Below are 11,501 nucleotides of genomic sequence, written 5' to 3' on the forward strand. Positions count from 1 at the left end.
TGGCTGCCAAGAGGGGAGAGGCCTAAGTTCCAAGTTGATAACATTTGGCCCAGAACTTAGGGGAAAAAGGATTGGAAAAACTTTTACAGTATCATCTATACTATTAAAGCAGAATACCTACTAGGATTCTACCCCTGCCTTTTCAATTATTTACAATTCTTGCCATTGCCTATTTTCCTTTAAAAAAAATAAATGACGCCAATATATTTTGACCAATCAGAAATCTTCAGTTATTAAAACATATCCATAACGTCATCAAAATGCATTGAAACAATTAAGGCCCACATCCGCGTAAGCTCGTGCCTTTTTAAATAAATCGGAAAGAATGATGAGCCCATCAAAATCATCTTCATAATCAAATCCTATTCCATGAAAATCCCATCGAAATCATCTTTCGTAATCAAACCCTACCCCGAAATATGAAGTTTTCGGGGTTAAAACTCTAAACAAACCATATTCCATAACACAATAATTTAAAACTATAAAACACTAACCAAGATGAATATAACGTATGGATTCTCAGAAAATTAAATCAATGTTCACATGCTTATTAAGATGATTCATTACACCTACCTATATGTTATGATTCGTTTATCAAAATGCAATGTATAATGATGGAAAATTTAATCAAACCAAAAATATGAAAATCGAATTTGAATCAAAGGTACTACAGCATATTCCCAATTTTTCAAAAAATGTTAATTAAAAAATCTATTTATCTTTTAAACAACCTTTAATTTTTATAAAGTTTTGATACCAAATTTATTCGAAGTATATTTTTCAACCCATCCCCTAATTTCAGTGTTCGGTTTAAAAAGAGTAAGGCCCTTTTTACCAAAAAGAAAAAGAAAAAAAGAGTATGCCCTCCTAGATTGTAGCAAGTATTCATAATTGTAACAGCATAATATTCCCTATTTCATTTGTTCGATTTTAAAAGAGTAAGGTACTCATAGATTTTGGCAATCACCCCCAATATTCCTTATTTGATACCTTTAATAAATGTAAAAACAAATATAGAAAGAAAAAAAGATGATACAATTAGCTATAATCACGATTCAAAAAATATAATCCATAATTATATTGCGTGTACAATAATATCTTAGGTTTCAAATTGGTAACTATATTTACTAATATTAACTAGAAAATCTCGCCAAGATTTAGAGTATGCCACATGTTTTTCCAATAACCTAAACACCTCTCCATGTCGCCTCTTCCTATTATAAATAACAACGCCTCTTCCTAATCAAACTCATGCCGTCAAACAAAAAAATGGGTTCTAAAATGCAAATAAGAAAATTGAGTGCTTCTAATGAACAAAAGTCATCGGCATTAATGACTTGAGGCCATCGAAAAACACTTCTTGGAAACAAAACATTCAACAATCAGGGAAAACCATGGAATTCATCTTGGCGGATGAGAATGTAAGCAATCCTAACTTTCTACTTGTTTTTCAAATATAGTTCAATGAACATTCATCAAACAATCTCCGTTTTTTTTTTCCTAACTACCAGTTTCAGTTCCAAGCCTAATTACTACAATTAGAAGCTTTTAAAATGCACTTACATGGGTTCGAATTGCTTTCCCGCTATGTCTCTGTCCCATGTCGTTCAGATGAATAAAGCTCTGTCTCAAAACCTTTAACTGCACGACCTGCACATCCATTGTATATATAATTAAGTCAACTCATTATCTCTAACCCCAAAAAAAAGCTATAGTCGGAGACTTATCTGTGTACTGTAAGGCTTTGGTTGGACTTTGCCTCATGTCCTTTGGGTTCGACTTGACTCATGTCCTTCCATCAGAGGATGAGTATAAAAACAACATACTGTTGTGTACAGACCAGACGTATAAGAGGATGAAGATTAAAAAAACATACTAGACGTAAAAGAGGATGAAGATAAATAGATTATACCAGTTTGGTCAGATTACAAAATGGTCTGGCCATTAGTTGATGTACTTGAGAATTATCTCTTTGTTTACATAGCAATTACCCTACAAAACTTAAAACATTAACGTCAGAACAAACCAAAAAGTGTACGTACTTGAATTATTTATTATGTGACATAAAAATTCTATATTGCTTGAGTAAGGTACGTATCTGTGTATTTTAATCAGTCATCCTTTTTTTTTTTGCAAACAGACCGGATCATCATTTTGCAAAGTATAAGACCTTTGATAAGCCCTCACTTTAACGTAACCCCAAATTTTATATAGTAACCCAAAATTTCATTAGGCCAACTGTAGTTTACATCAAAATAAACCAAGATTATGTATTAAATATCATAAAAGTTTAAGAATCTTAAGTGTAAAGGATAGGGGTGGGCACTTTACCCGATATCCGAAGTGGCATCCGAACCCGATCCGAAAAACCCGAACCGAAATCCGAACCGAAGTAGCAAAATACCCGAACGGGTATTGAATAAGGAGAGATTGGATACCCGAACCCGAACGGGTAATACCCGAACCCGAATGGATATCCGAAGATAACCGAACATATGTATAATTAATCTTATATTTTTAGTTTATATCTCTAATTTTATATAAAATATTTATATTGATACTACACATACTTTAAGTTCATATGATATACATACAATTACGGAAAAAATGATTTGCTATTCACTTAAAATGCATGTCAAATTTTTTATTTCAAAAATTAACAAAAAGATACATCCAAAATTTAAAAAAAAATAACTAAATTAATATCTTTTTAGTTTTAAAATGTTATGTCCAAATCTATTAACCATTCAATCTATTAGAAAAAAAAATTAGTTAACTGAAAGTTATATTTTTAAATACAAGAAACTTGAGAAATGAAAATTTTAATTTTTTTTCAAAATCTAAATATCCGAACCTGATCCGAAATAACCGAATCCGAACTAAAAATACCCGAACCCGATCCGAAGTGAAAAAATACCCGAACGGGTTCTACACCTCTATACCGAAATACCCGAAAATCCGAAATACCCGACCCGAACCCGAACGCCCACCCCTAGTAAAGGACATCACCTTCATGGTTGTCAAAGAAATGAACATCGCCCTTCAGATTTTGAGCAAGCCGATGGACATCACGAGCTTGACATCTGAGAAGCTCGAGATTGCTTAGGTGTTTCCGACCCCAATAGGGAATGGTCAAATTCAGTGCTAATCGAAGATCCGCTTGACTAAGATCGATCATCAGAATCAACATACAAGTCATCTGATACTTCTACATGCAAAACATTTATGGAATGGTCAAAATCAGAGAAGAGATTTTAGATTAGCATAACATCTATATATTAAGAAGAAATTAGATATTTTCATGTACCTGAACATATCTATAAAGAGGCTTCTCAGATCAAGTAGATGAATCGTAAGATAATGAGAGAGTAAATGATGGTATACCGGCAGATTTCGAGATTCTGATTTCGTATTTACTCATATAGAGTCGTACACCTTTGTTTTTCACCATCGAACACCGATTTTTCTTCGTCTCATCTTTTGTCGGCAAAGAGACCGTTCTCGATCTCTCTCTTTTTTTCCTTTTCTGTTTCTTTTTTCAGTCTTGAGAATGGTCAACATAACGAAATACCGAATCAGTGTTCTGTTGGGTTTTAAACGAGAACATTAGATTTGTTGGGGCCAATTAACTTTATATTTTTTCAAAATAAACATTCAATTATATGGGCTTTGAATTAATTTGTTTCAATAGTAAATTCTATCAAAAATATTAAACATTGTAACTGATATTATATTAATATACAATTATATACATTTACAATATGTTTGACATTATATAGCTAGCCATTTTAATTTAAATTATATTTCAAGTCATTTTTAATTTAAATTATATTGTGATACTAAAATTAAATTATATTGCAAATAATTTTTAATTGAATTTCTTGCTTAAGTTTGCAACAGCAATATAATTATTTTATTTTAAGAGTAACATTTTGTATAGATATTGATCATCCAAATTTATAACAACAACTACTAAACCAAATCATAAAAACACATGATATAAATCTTATGTAGAAACACATATGGGTTATAACAATAAGTACGTCAAAAATCAATCATTTTCTGGGTTTTTTTTTCGAACGGTCAATATGACGAAATGAAGAATGTGTTTTGGTCGAGCTCTAAACCAGAATATTAGATTTGTTGGGGGTCCATTAACTTCTAGATTTTTGGTTAATAAACTTTTTAAGTATATGGGCTTTTAATTAATTATTTCAATAGTAAATTCTATCAAAACTATTTAACATTGTACTTGATATTATATATAAAAATACAATTATAAAACGTAAACATACATTTACAATATGGGTTACATGTTATTACTAGCAATTTTTAATTTAAATTATGTTGCAAGTTATTTTTAATTTAAATTATACTACCATTCTAAAATTAAATTATATTGCAAATATTTTTGAATTGAATTTCTTGCTGAAATTTCCAACAGCAAAATAATTATTTCATTTTAAGGTTAACATTTTATATACGTATAGATCATCCAAACTTATAACAACAACTACTAAAAAATCATAAAATTATATGATATCAATTTTTGGTAGAAACTAAAATGGATTATAATAATAAATACGTAAAAAGAAACGATCCCGCGCTTTAAAAGCGCGGGTCAAAATCTAGTCATTACTTAAAGTTACATCCTCTCAGTCTCATTAGAACACCAACTAAACATACATATAATGCAGCAATAGTTGAATTTAATTTTTAAATCAGACAATAATTCAGCAAAGCTTTTTTAACTCTTTTTCCCCCAAAGTCTGGTCCAAAAGTTATCAGGTTGGACCTTAGCCTCTTCCCTCTTGGCAGCCTGCTCCTTAAGTCCTGCAAAGTCCTTTACGGGTTGCGATGGTGTTGGTGGGGGCTTATGCTTGGACCCATCTTCAAACTTCTTGGTCACATTCCCGTCTGCTGGAAGTTGTACTCTCTCAAGTCTGTGTAACCCAAGTGATCATTAGAAAAGCACATACTGATCAAAAGTGCTCAAGCCACAAACCCCCCCTGATTAACGGTTCTTACCTCAATCCTTTGGGTATACTAGACTCTTGATTCAGTTCAGTTAAGGCATGCAACATGGCGTTTGTGATGCTCTCAGATATGTGGTTTATCTCCTTTACGTCCTCTTTGTCTTCTTGTGCCCCTTGAAACACATGATCCACAGTCTTCACAAGTGTGTGCTCCTCGGTTGTTTCTTTTTCTTGATCGCCTTCTTCTCGGATTTTCCTTGAGTCGACAATGAGTGCCTGTTCCAATTCTTGTTGAGTTCTCCTTGAATCAATGTGTGCCTGCTGCAACAATAATCTAGTTTAGCTTCTTTCTCTTTGTCTCACTATGTATATACTGCTATGTAGCCTTATATATACTTCATACTTCAAATGGGAATAAAACCTAAGGAGACGTTTGTATGCTTTGCAATACTGACAATAAAAAAAAAAAGAAGCAGATTTCAAATTCGTTAAAGAAAACAAAATAGTAAAAGTTATAAAACTTGCCTCTGTTTGCTCCTTGACCATGGCAGCATGGTTCTGAGAAGCAAAGGCGGTTTGGCTTTTGCTCAATACCTTCTCCAACCTCTCAGCATTCTCCTTAGAAAGCATGGCGTCTCTCTCGAACATCCTCTCCCTCTTCTGTTGGTGTATTTTCCCACAGATGTGATTTGCATATGCAACCTTGCTCTCGCAGCTGATCTGGCAGACATGACAGAAGACAGGCCAAACATTTGTTTCCTTCGTTATATGTTTGGTTGAAACGCTGGACTTAGCATCATCACTGGCTACAGAACCAGGCTGCATCAAGAGTTAAAAAACAAAATGTTCAATGGGTTTGATTTTGATCCAAAAAAGCAAAGAGGTACAACAAGAAGTGCTGTCACTACCGTAGTATGGTTTATGTTCGTCCAATGAGATTTAATATCACAAACCACTGTTGACAAACCCTGTGGTACCATCACCTCCTTTTCTTGCACCGTTGGCCCTCCAGACAGGTTTACTGGCTTGACAATGCCATCAAAACATTCTCTGTGGCACAAGTTACAGAATATTATTAAAAACATTACAGAATATTATTAAAAACATTATTGACATACTAAACAAGTCCAAGCTGCCAAAATTTACCGTGTTTTCACTGATGCTCCAAAATCACCGAAGAAGACAGTCTCTACCCAGTCTTTAGTACTTGAACATTTTTCTTTAACACTGCTTTTTGATTTGCCATATATCTCTCTGAGCTCTTCGTTGGGCTTCTCAAAGAACTTTGTGTTCTCTTGAGACTGCGACTGAGGCTCTGCAACTGTTACCATTGGTTGAACCTTTTCTCGGACAACTTTCTCTTCATGCTTCCTAGAATCAACGAGTGCGGCCTGATCCAAACACATATATATATAAGACTTCACTCCTTCTCTTTTTACCATTGTTAAGACTTGCTCTTAGTATGTTTAAAAAGATAGAAAACGTGCCTCAGATTGATTCACCATGGCAACATGCTTCTCAAAGCACTTGCTGTCCTCTTGAACATTTTGAGACTGCAGCTGAGGCTCCACAATTGCTTCTCTTGGTTGATCTATTTCTCCGACCCCTTTCTCTTGAAGCTTCTTAGAATCATTGAGTGCCTTTGCTTTAGGCTCTGCAACTGCTTCTTTTGGTTGAACCTTTTCCCAGACACCTTTCTCTTGAAGCTTCTTAGAATTAGTGAACGCCTGAATCAACGTTAATTTATCAAGCATATGCTTAGTAAACTGTAAAAATTGGTGTGTTTGTAAATTTGTAAGTTCTCAAAAGTTAGAAACTTGCCTCTGACTGACTCATCATGGTAGCATGCTTCTGGCCCTTCAGATGAGACTCAAAGACAACTTGACTCTGGCATACCACATTGCACAAACGACAAGAATAATGCCCTTTTGGTTTAGTCCTACTACCTTCACTCGCGTTCTTCTTCCTATTCTTCTGTTTCTCCAGCACCTCCGTAGGGAGCCCAACTGGCCCACGCGACATGTTTTCGGACTTACCAGTTTGCAGCTCCAAGTTTTTTCGATGTCTTTTACCATAGGTGTGACTGTTATATGCATCTTTATTGGCGCATCTAATTTGGCAAACATTGCACAACACAGGTTCCACAAGCGCTGCTTCCTTTATGGGTTTGGGTGAAACGGTGGCTTGAGCTTTTTGACTGGCTACAAACGCTGCTTCATGTATGGGCTTGACTGAAACGTTGGCCTGAGCTTTGTGACTGGCCACAAACGCTGCTTCATGTATGGGCTTGGCTGAAACGTTTGTCTGAGCTTTGTGATTAGCCACAAACGCTGGTTCATGTATGGGTTTGGCTGAAACGTTTGTCTGAGCTTTGTGGCCAGCCACAAATGCTGCTTCATGTATGGGTTTGGGTGAAACGTTGGCTTGAGCTTTGTGACTAGCCACAAACGCTGGTTCATGTATGGGTTTGGCTGAAACGTTGGCCTGAGCTTTGTGACTAGCCACAAATGCTGCTTCATGTATGGGTTTGGGTGAAACGTTGGCCTGAGCTTTGTGACTAGCCACAACCGCTGGTTCATGCATGGGCTTGGCTGAAACGTTGGCCTGAGCTTTGTGACTGGTCACAAACGCTGTATCATATATGGGTTTGGGTGAAACGTTGGCCTGAGCTTTGTGACTAGCCACAAACGCTGGTTCATGCATGGGTTTGGCGGAAAGATTAGCCTGAGCTTTGTGACTGGCCACAAACGCTGGTTCATGTATGGGTTTGGCTAAAAGGTTAGCCTGAGCTTTGTGGCTTGCCATAAACGCTGCTTCATGTATGGGTTGGGCTGAAACGTTAGCCTGAGCTTTGTGGCTGGCCATAAACGATGCTTCATGTATGGTTTTGGCGGAAAGATTAGCCTGAGCTTTGTGACTGGCTATAAACGATGCTTCAAGTATGGGTTTGGCTGAAACGTTGGCCTGAGCTGTGTTGCTGACTACAAATGCAGTCTGCATAAAAGAAATCATACAGTTTGTTATTATATTCTTTCCGGACAAAACCATATTCAAGAATAGATCTACCAACAAGTAAGTAGCCACAAAACGATACAAGTTTACCTGAGATGTATGTCTTATATCTGAATGGTGCGCTTCAAAGCCACCACCAGAAGCAACAGATTCACCTGCGGCTCTTCTGCCATTCTGAAGCATATTTCTTCGAGTGTCGGGAGTTGAATCAGTTGGTTTGTTGGACTGACTTTGTTCAGAAACTGGACCTTTAGCCTCTTCATAGTTAGAGACAAGAGAGCGTCCACTGTCGACCAGTCGAGAAGATTCACCACTCGTAAGAGGAGGACCTCCCGAGGCTAGGCATGTCCAGAGCCATACGTATTTGGCAGCAGCAATAAGCGGAGGCGAGGCACGTGGAGGCTGAGCAAGGAGAATAGTGTACCTCCTCATGCTTAGCTGGTGGAGAGCATTGGAGAAGTCTCTATCGCCGGAGATGAGCATGAAGTTGGCTGGTGCAGGGTTGTCTACAGCCCACAGTAACATGTCCACTAGTATCTTCTTGTCGCTCGCATCTTTCACTCCTGTTATTAATACACCACCCAAACAACACAAGTTAAATCTTTCATGTTCGACACTAAAAACAATGAGATGTGATCACAGTTAAAAAAAAAAAACTAAGATCATCATCTAAGCAACATAAACTCAAAAAAAAAACACTCTTAAGATCAAACAAAACCCTGTGAACTCCAAAAAAAATAAAATAATAATTAACTCCAAAGTCAATATGATGAAACCCAATTCAATTTCTTCCCATGTATAGTAAAGATCGCTGTAAAAGTAGAGATCCTGGATCATCATTATCAACTAACCACTAACAAACAATGATCAAACTAAAGATCCCACTTTTTAAGAGAGATGGACAAATAAAAAAAAGAGAGAGAGAACCTGCAGGAACATGATTAAGACCAACACCAGTAGAAGACAAGGCTTGCTGAACAGGTTTAGGGATCAGATTGGTGTCGCCGTACGCGGAGATTGAGACAGGACCACCGTAGTTCATCTTCAACAAAGCAGAACTCACGTTCTGAGCTATCGCGTGCGCATCCCATCCTTTAGGCACCTCACAGTTCTCTATGTCCCACCAAACAGAAGTTTTGGCCTTCGAGTACTCCCCCTCAGCCGTCGTCATCGCCGGAGATAATAAGAAGACACGGTTGGTTTTAGGAGGAATCAAGAACAAACACAAAATGAACTTTGTCTCTTTCTCTCTCTCTAAATGTGGTCGGAGATAGTAAGGTAAGCTAACAATAATGGAGAAGGTTCCATTTTTATTAGCTTTACCATCTCGACGAAGAAACCTTTCGCTTTCCTTTTCTCGGAGTCGTCTTTTTCATTTATTTTCCTTTCTACTATTTTTTCTACGTATTGATGAATACTACTGTTTTCTACTCCTTTTATTAACAACGTTTAGTTTTTAAGCCACGTCAGCAAATTAAAAAAAGCGCCAATCAGACAATGATATACACTGTCTCAGTAACTTTGGAAACTGGATCTATAAAAGGTAGCTTCTTAGGCATAGTAAATATATGGACGCATGTCTCTACGTTACGTGCTAACCAGACATTTAATCATGGTTTAACCAAGTTTATGGGGATAGACTTTTTACAGATCTGAAAAATCAACGCACGTAAAAGCTGGAATTTTGTGGTTTCCTTACGCTTTTCAGAAAATAGCAGTATCTTTTTTTGTTAAGAAACATGCGCACCCAAGGAGAATAATACTTCTTCCGTTTCAATATAGATGATGTTTTAGAATAATTATTTTATTTTAATTTATATAAAGTTTTGAGATTTTAAGGTTAATTTTAACTTTATTAAAAACTGTTCAACCAATTAGATTTTACTGTCTTTTTTATAATTGGTTAACTGATTTTAAAATTATATCTTTAAAATATTTTTTTAAGAAAAAATTATGTTCTTAATTTTTATGCATTAAGGCAAAACATAAGTATTATGAAAAAACATAAGTATTATGAAAGGGAGTAATAGTTATCAAGTACAAAATTGATTAATTTAACATTGAATTTGCATATAATTAAGCATTCCGATTAAATCAACAAAAAACATTTGTTTTTCTTTGTTTTCTTATTTGCTAATATTGAAATCGTATCAACAGCAAAAGCATTGGCAAACTGTTACAGTTATTATATATGTTTATAGCTAAAAAAAATTCATTAAACTGCAGAGAGAACAAGGTCGTCGATTAGATCAAATTGCGCATAGGAACAAAAGAGAAACAACTCATCAAAACAAAACATAAAATGAGAGAAGGGATTCCACTACTGGTTTCCAATGCAATCTCATTCCATATGTATCTAAATCTCAAAAAACAAACTTGTGATCTTCGATTTTAGATGGCAGCTGCGATCCTTCCTGCGACTTGGTCAAGATCTCTCTCACCACTCGATGTGATTTTCCTCCCCCTAATCACATGAGAATGAAAAAGCAAGCTTAGCTAGTCAAATATGATCAAGTCCTAAAATGAACCAAGTAATAACAAAACCATATACAAGTCTTAAACGAACCCATGTCACAATTTCAACTTTAAGCAAGTCAATAAACTACGAGACTAAACAAGTGCATTACAAGTTTTTATATTGACCTTCAAACATGTAACATATAAGATAAAACAACAACTAACCCTTTAGTGTCGAGGTCGACAATGTTCATAGTCTGGAGTTGCTGAAGAATGTGACGAGCAACACCACCACTGCTCTTGCAGAAATGAGGTGGTCTGCTTCCGTTCCTCTTGCTTCCTCCATAGATCCTGCGGAACGCACCAACTCCAAGTCCACCTCTCAGGTACACTTTCCTTGCCATCGACGCTACAAACCAAAAAAAAAAAGAGTTCAACTTTAAATCTCAGAAACACAAACACTAACTAAACAAGTGACCAGAGATGTAGTACATACCAGCTCTGATGTAGTACCAGTCAGGGTCATAAGGAGCAAGCTCCTTAAGTTTACCGGTCTTGACGATGTCTGTCCACGGTGGCAGCTCAATCTACACCACACGATATTGTAATAAAATGCAGAAACTAATGGCCATTTCCAAGATTCGACTGTAAGATTATTATACCTTGCCGGAGCGCTTGAGGTGGGCAGCGTAAGCCTTGACGAACTCGTGTGGAGAGACATCCTTCACCGTTTTGCCTGTCGCCATTATTCTTGATTCTTCTTCTTCTTCCTGCTTCCTCGTCGGCGCTGCTATAATATTCGAGTGGGGGTGATTGAGATGAAAGTGAAATTAGGGTTTTTGAGGAGTTTTGTATTTTACATAATTACCCTTATTATTTTTGATTCCTGGGCTCATGGGCCTATGAAATATTTCTGGCCCATTTTATATATATTTTCTCATGTGATCCATATAATGTTATGCAGTTGGAGTGTATTTTTTTCTTAAATGTTTCTTTTTAAACCCAAAAAAAAAAACAGAAATCTGATTATTATTTATTTAGTCCAAAAAATCTGCA

The 11,501-nt window shown here is 36.1% G+C and overlaps 2 protein-coding genes and 1 long non-coding RNA gene across 4 annotated transcripts; all 3 read right to left on the bottom strand.

Annotated features, from left to right (window-relative positions):
• Positions 1-433: 433 nt before the first annotated feature.
• On the bottom strand, positions 434-3,613 carry LOC117132447. The gene is made up of 3 exons (XR_004456014.1): positions 3,308-3,613; positions 3,010-3,208; positions 434-2,238 (listed from the first exon to the last, which is right to left on the bottom strand). It is a non-coding gene; the product is annotated as an uncharacterized LOC117132447 (long non-coding RNA).
• Positions 3,614-4,546: 933 nt separating this feature from the next.
• On the bottom strand, positions 4,547-9,403 carry LOC117132433. Of its 2 annotated transcripts, none has more exons than XM_033286480.1 (9): positions 8,916-9,403; positions 8,079-8,551; positions 6,798-7,970; positions 6,464-6,703; positions 6,123-6,367; positions 5,885-6,026; positions 5,502-5,795; positions 5,029-5,294; positions 4,547-4,943 (listed from the first exon to the last, which is right to left on the bottom strand). In XM_033286480.1, the coding sequence occupies exons 1-9, from the start codon at positions 9,157-9,159 to the stop codon at positions 4,748-4,750; spliced, it is 3,273 nt and encodes a 1,090-aa protein (XP_033142371.1). In that variant the 5' UTR covers positions 9,160-9,403; the 3' UTR covers positions 4,547-4,747. The 2 variants fall into 2 exon arrangements, with proteins under 2 accessions (XP_033142371.1, XP_033142370.1); XM_033286479.1 differs by having other exon boundaries at positions 5,029-5,297; positions 8,916-9,402.
• Positions 9,404-10,153: 750 nt separating this feature from the next.
• Positions 10,154-11,303, bottom strand: LOC117132439 (40S ribosomal protein S19-3). The gene is made up of 4 exons (XM_033286506.1): positions 11,108-11,303; positions 10,942-11,032; positions 10,671-10,854; positions 10,154-10,452 (listed from the first exon to the last, which is right to left on the bottom strand). Exons 1-4 carry the CDS (start codon positions 11,189-11,191, stop codon positions 10,380-10,382), a joined length of 432 nt encoding a protein of 143 aa, XP_033142397.1. The 5' UTR covers positions 11,192-11,303; the 3' UTR covers positions 10,154-10,379.
• Between the last annotated feature and the right edge of the window lie 198 nt (positions 11,304-11,501).

The sequence above is a fragment of the Brassica rapa genome, chromosome A03, assembly GCF_000309985.2.
Source record: "Brassica rapa cultivar Chiifu-401-42 chromosome A03, CAAS_Brap_v3.01, whole genome shotgun sequence".
NCBI lineage: Eukaryota > Viridiplantae > Streptophyta > Magnoliopsida > Brassicales > Brassicaceae > Brassica > Brassica rapa.

What these genes read in the sequence shown, in the direction of transcription:
- LOC117132433 (XM_033286479.1), bottom strand. Translation starts at nt 9,159, where the DNA reads ATGACGACGGCTGAGGGGGAGTACTCGAAGGCCAAAACTTCTGTTTGG. An exon ending in CGAACATAAACCATACTACG is followed by an intron (nt 5,796 to 5,884) that starts GTAGTGACAGCA and finishes CTCTTGATGCAG; the next exon opens with CCTGGTTCTGTAGCCAGTGA. An exon ending in TGGTCAAGGAGCAAACAGAG is followed by an intron (nt 5,298 to 5,501) that starts GCAAGTTTTATA and finishes TTATTGTTGCAG; the next exon opens with CAGGCACACATTGATTCAAG.
- LOC117132439 (XM_033286506.1), bottom strand. Translation starts at nt 11,191, where the DNA reads ATGGCGACAGGCAAAACGGTGAAGGATGTCTCTCCACACGAGTTCGTC. An exon ending in ACCTCAAGCGCTCCGGCAAG is followed by an intron (nt 11,033 to 11,107) that starts GTATAATAATCT and finishes CGTGTGGTGTAG; the next exon opens with ATTGAGCTGCCACCGTGGAC. An exon ending in GTCGACCTCGACACTAAAGG is followed by an intron (nt 10,453 to 10,670) that starts GTTAGTTGTTGT and finishes TCATGTGATTAG; the next exon opens with GGGGAGGAAAATCACATCGA.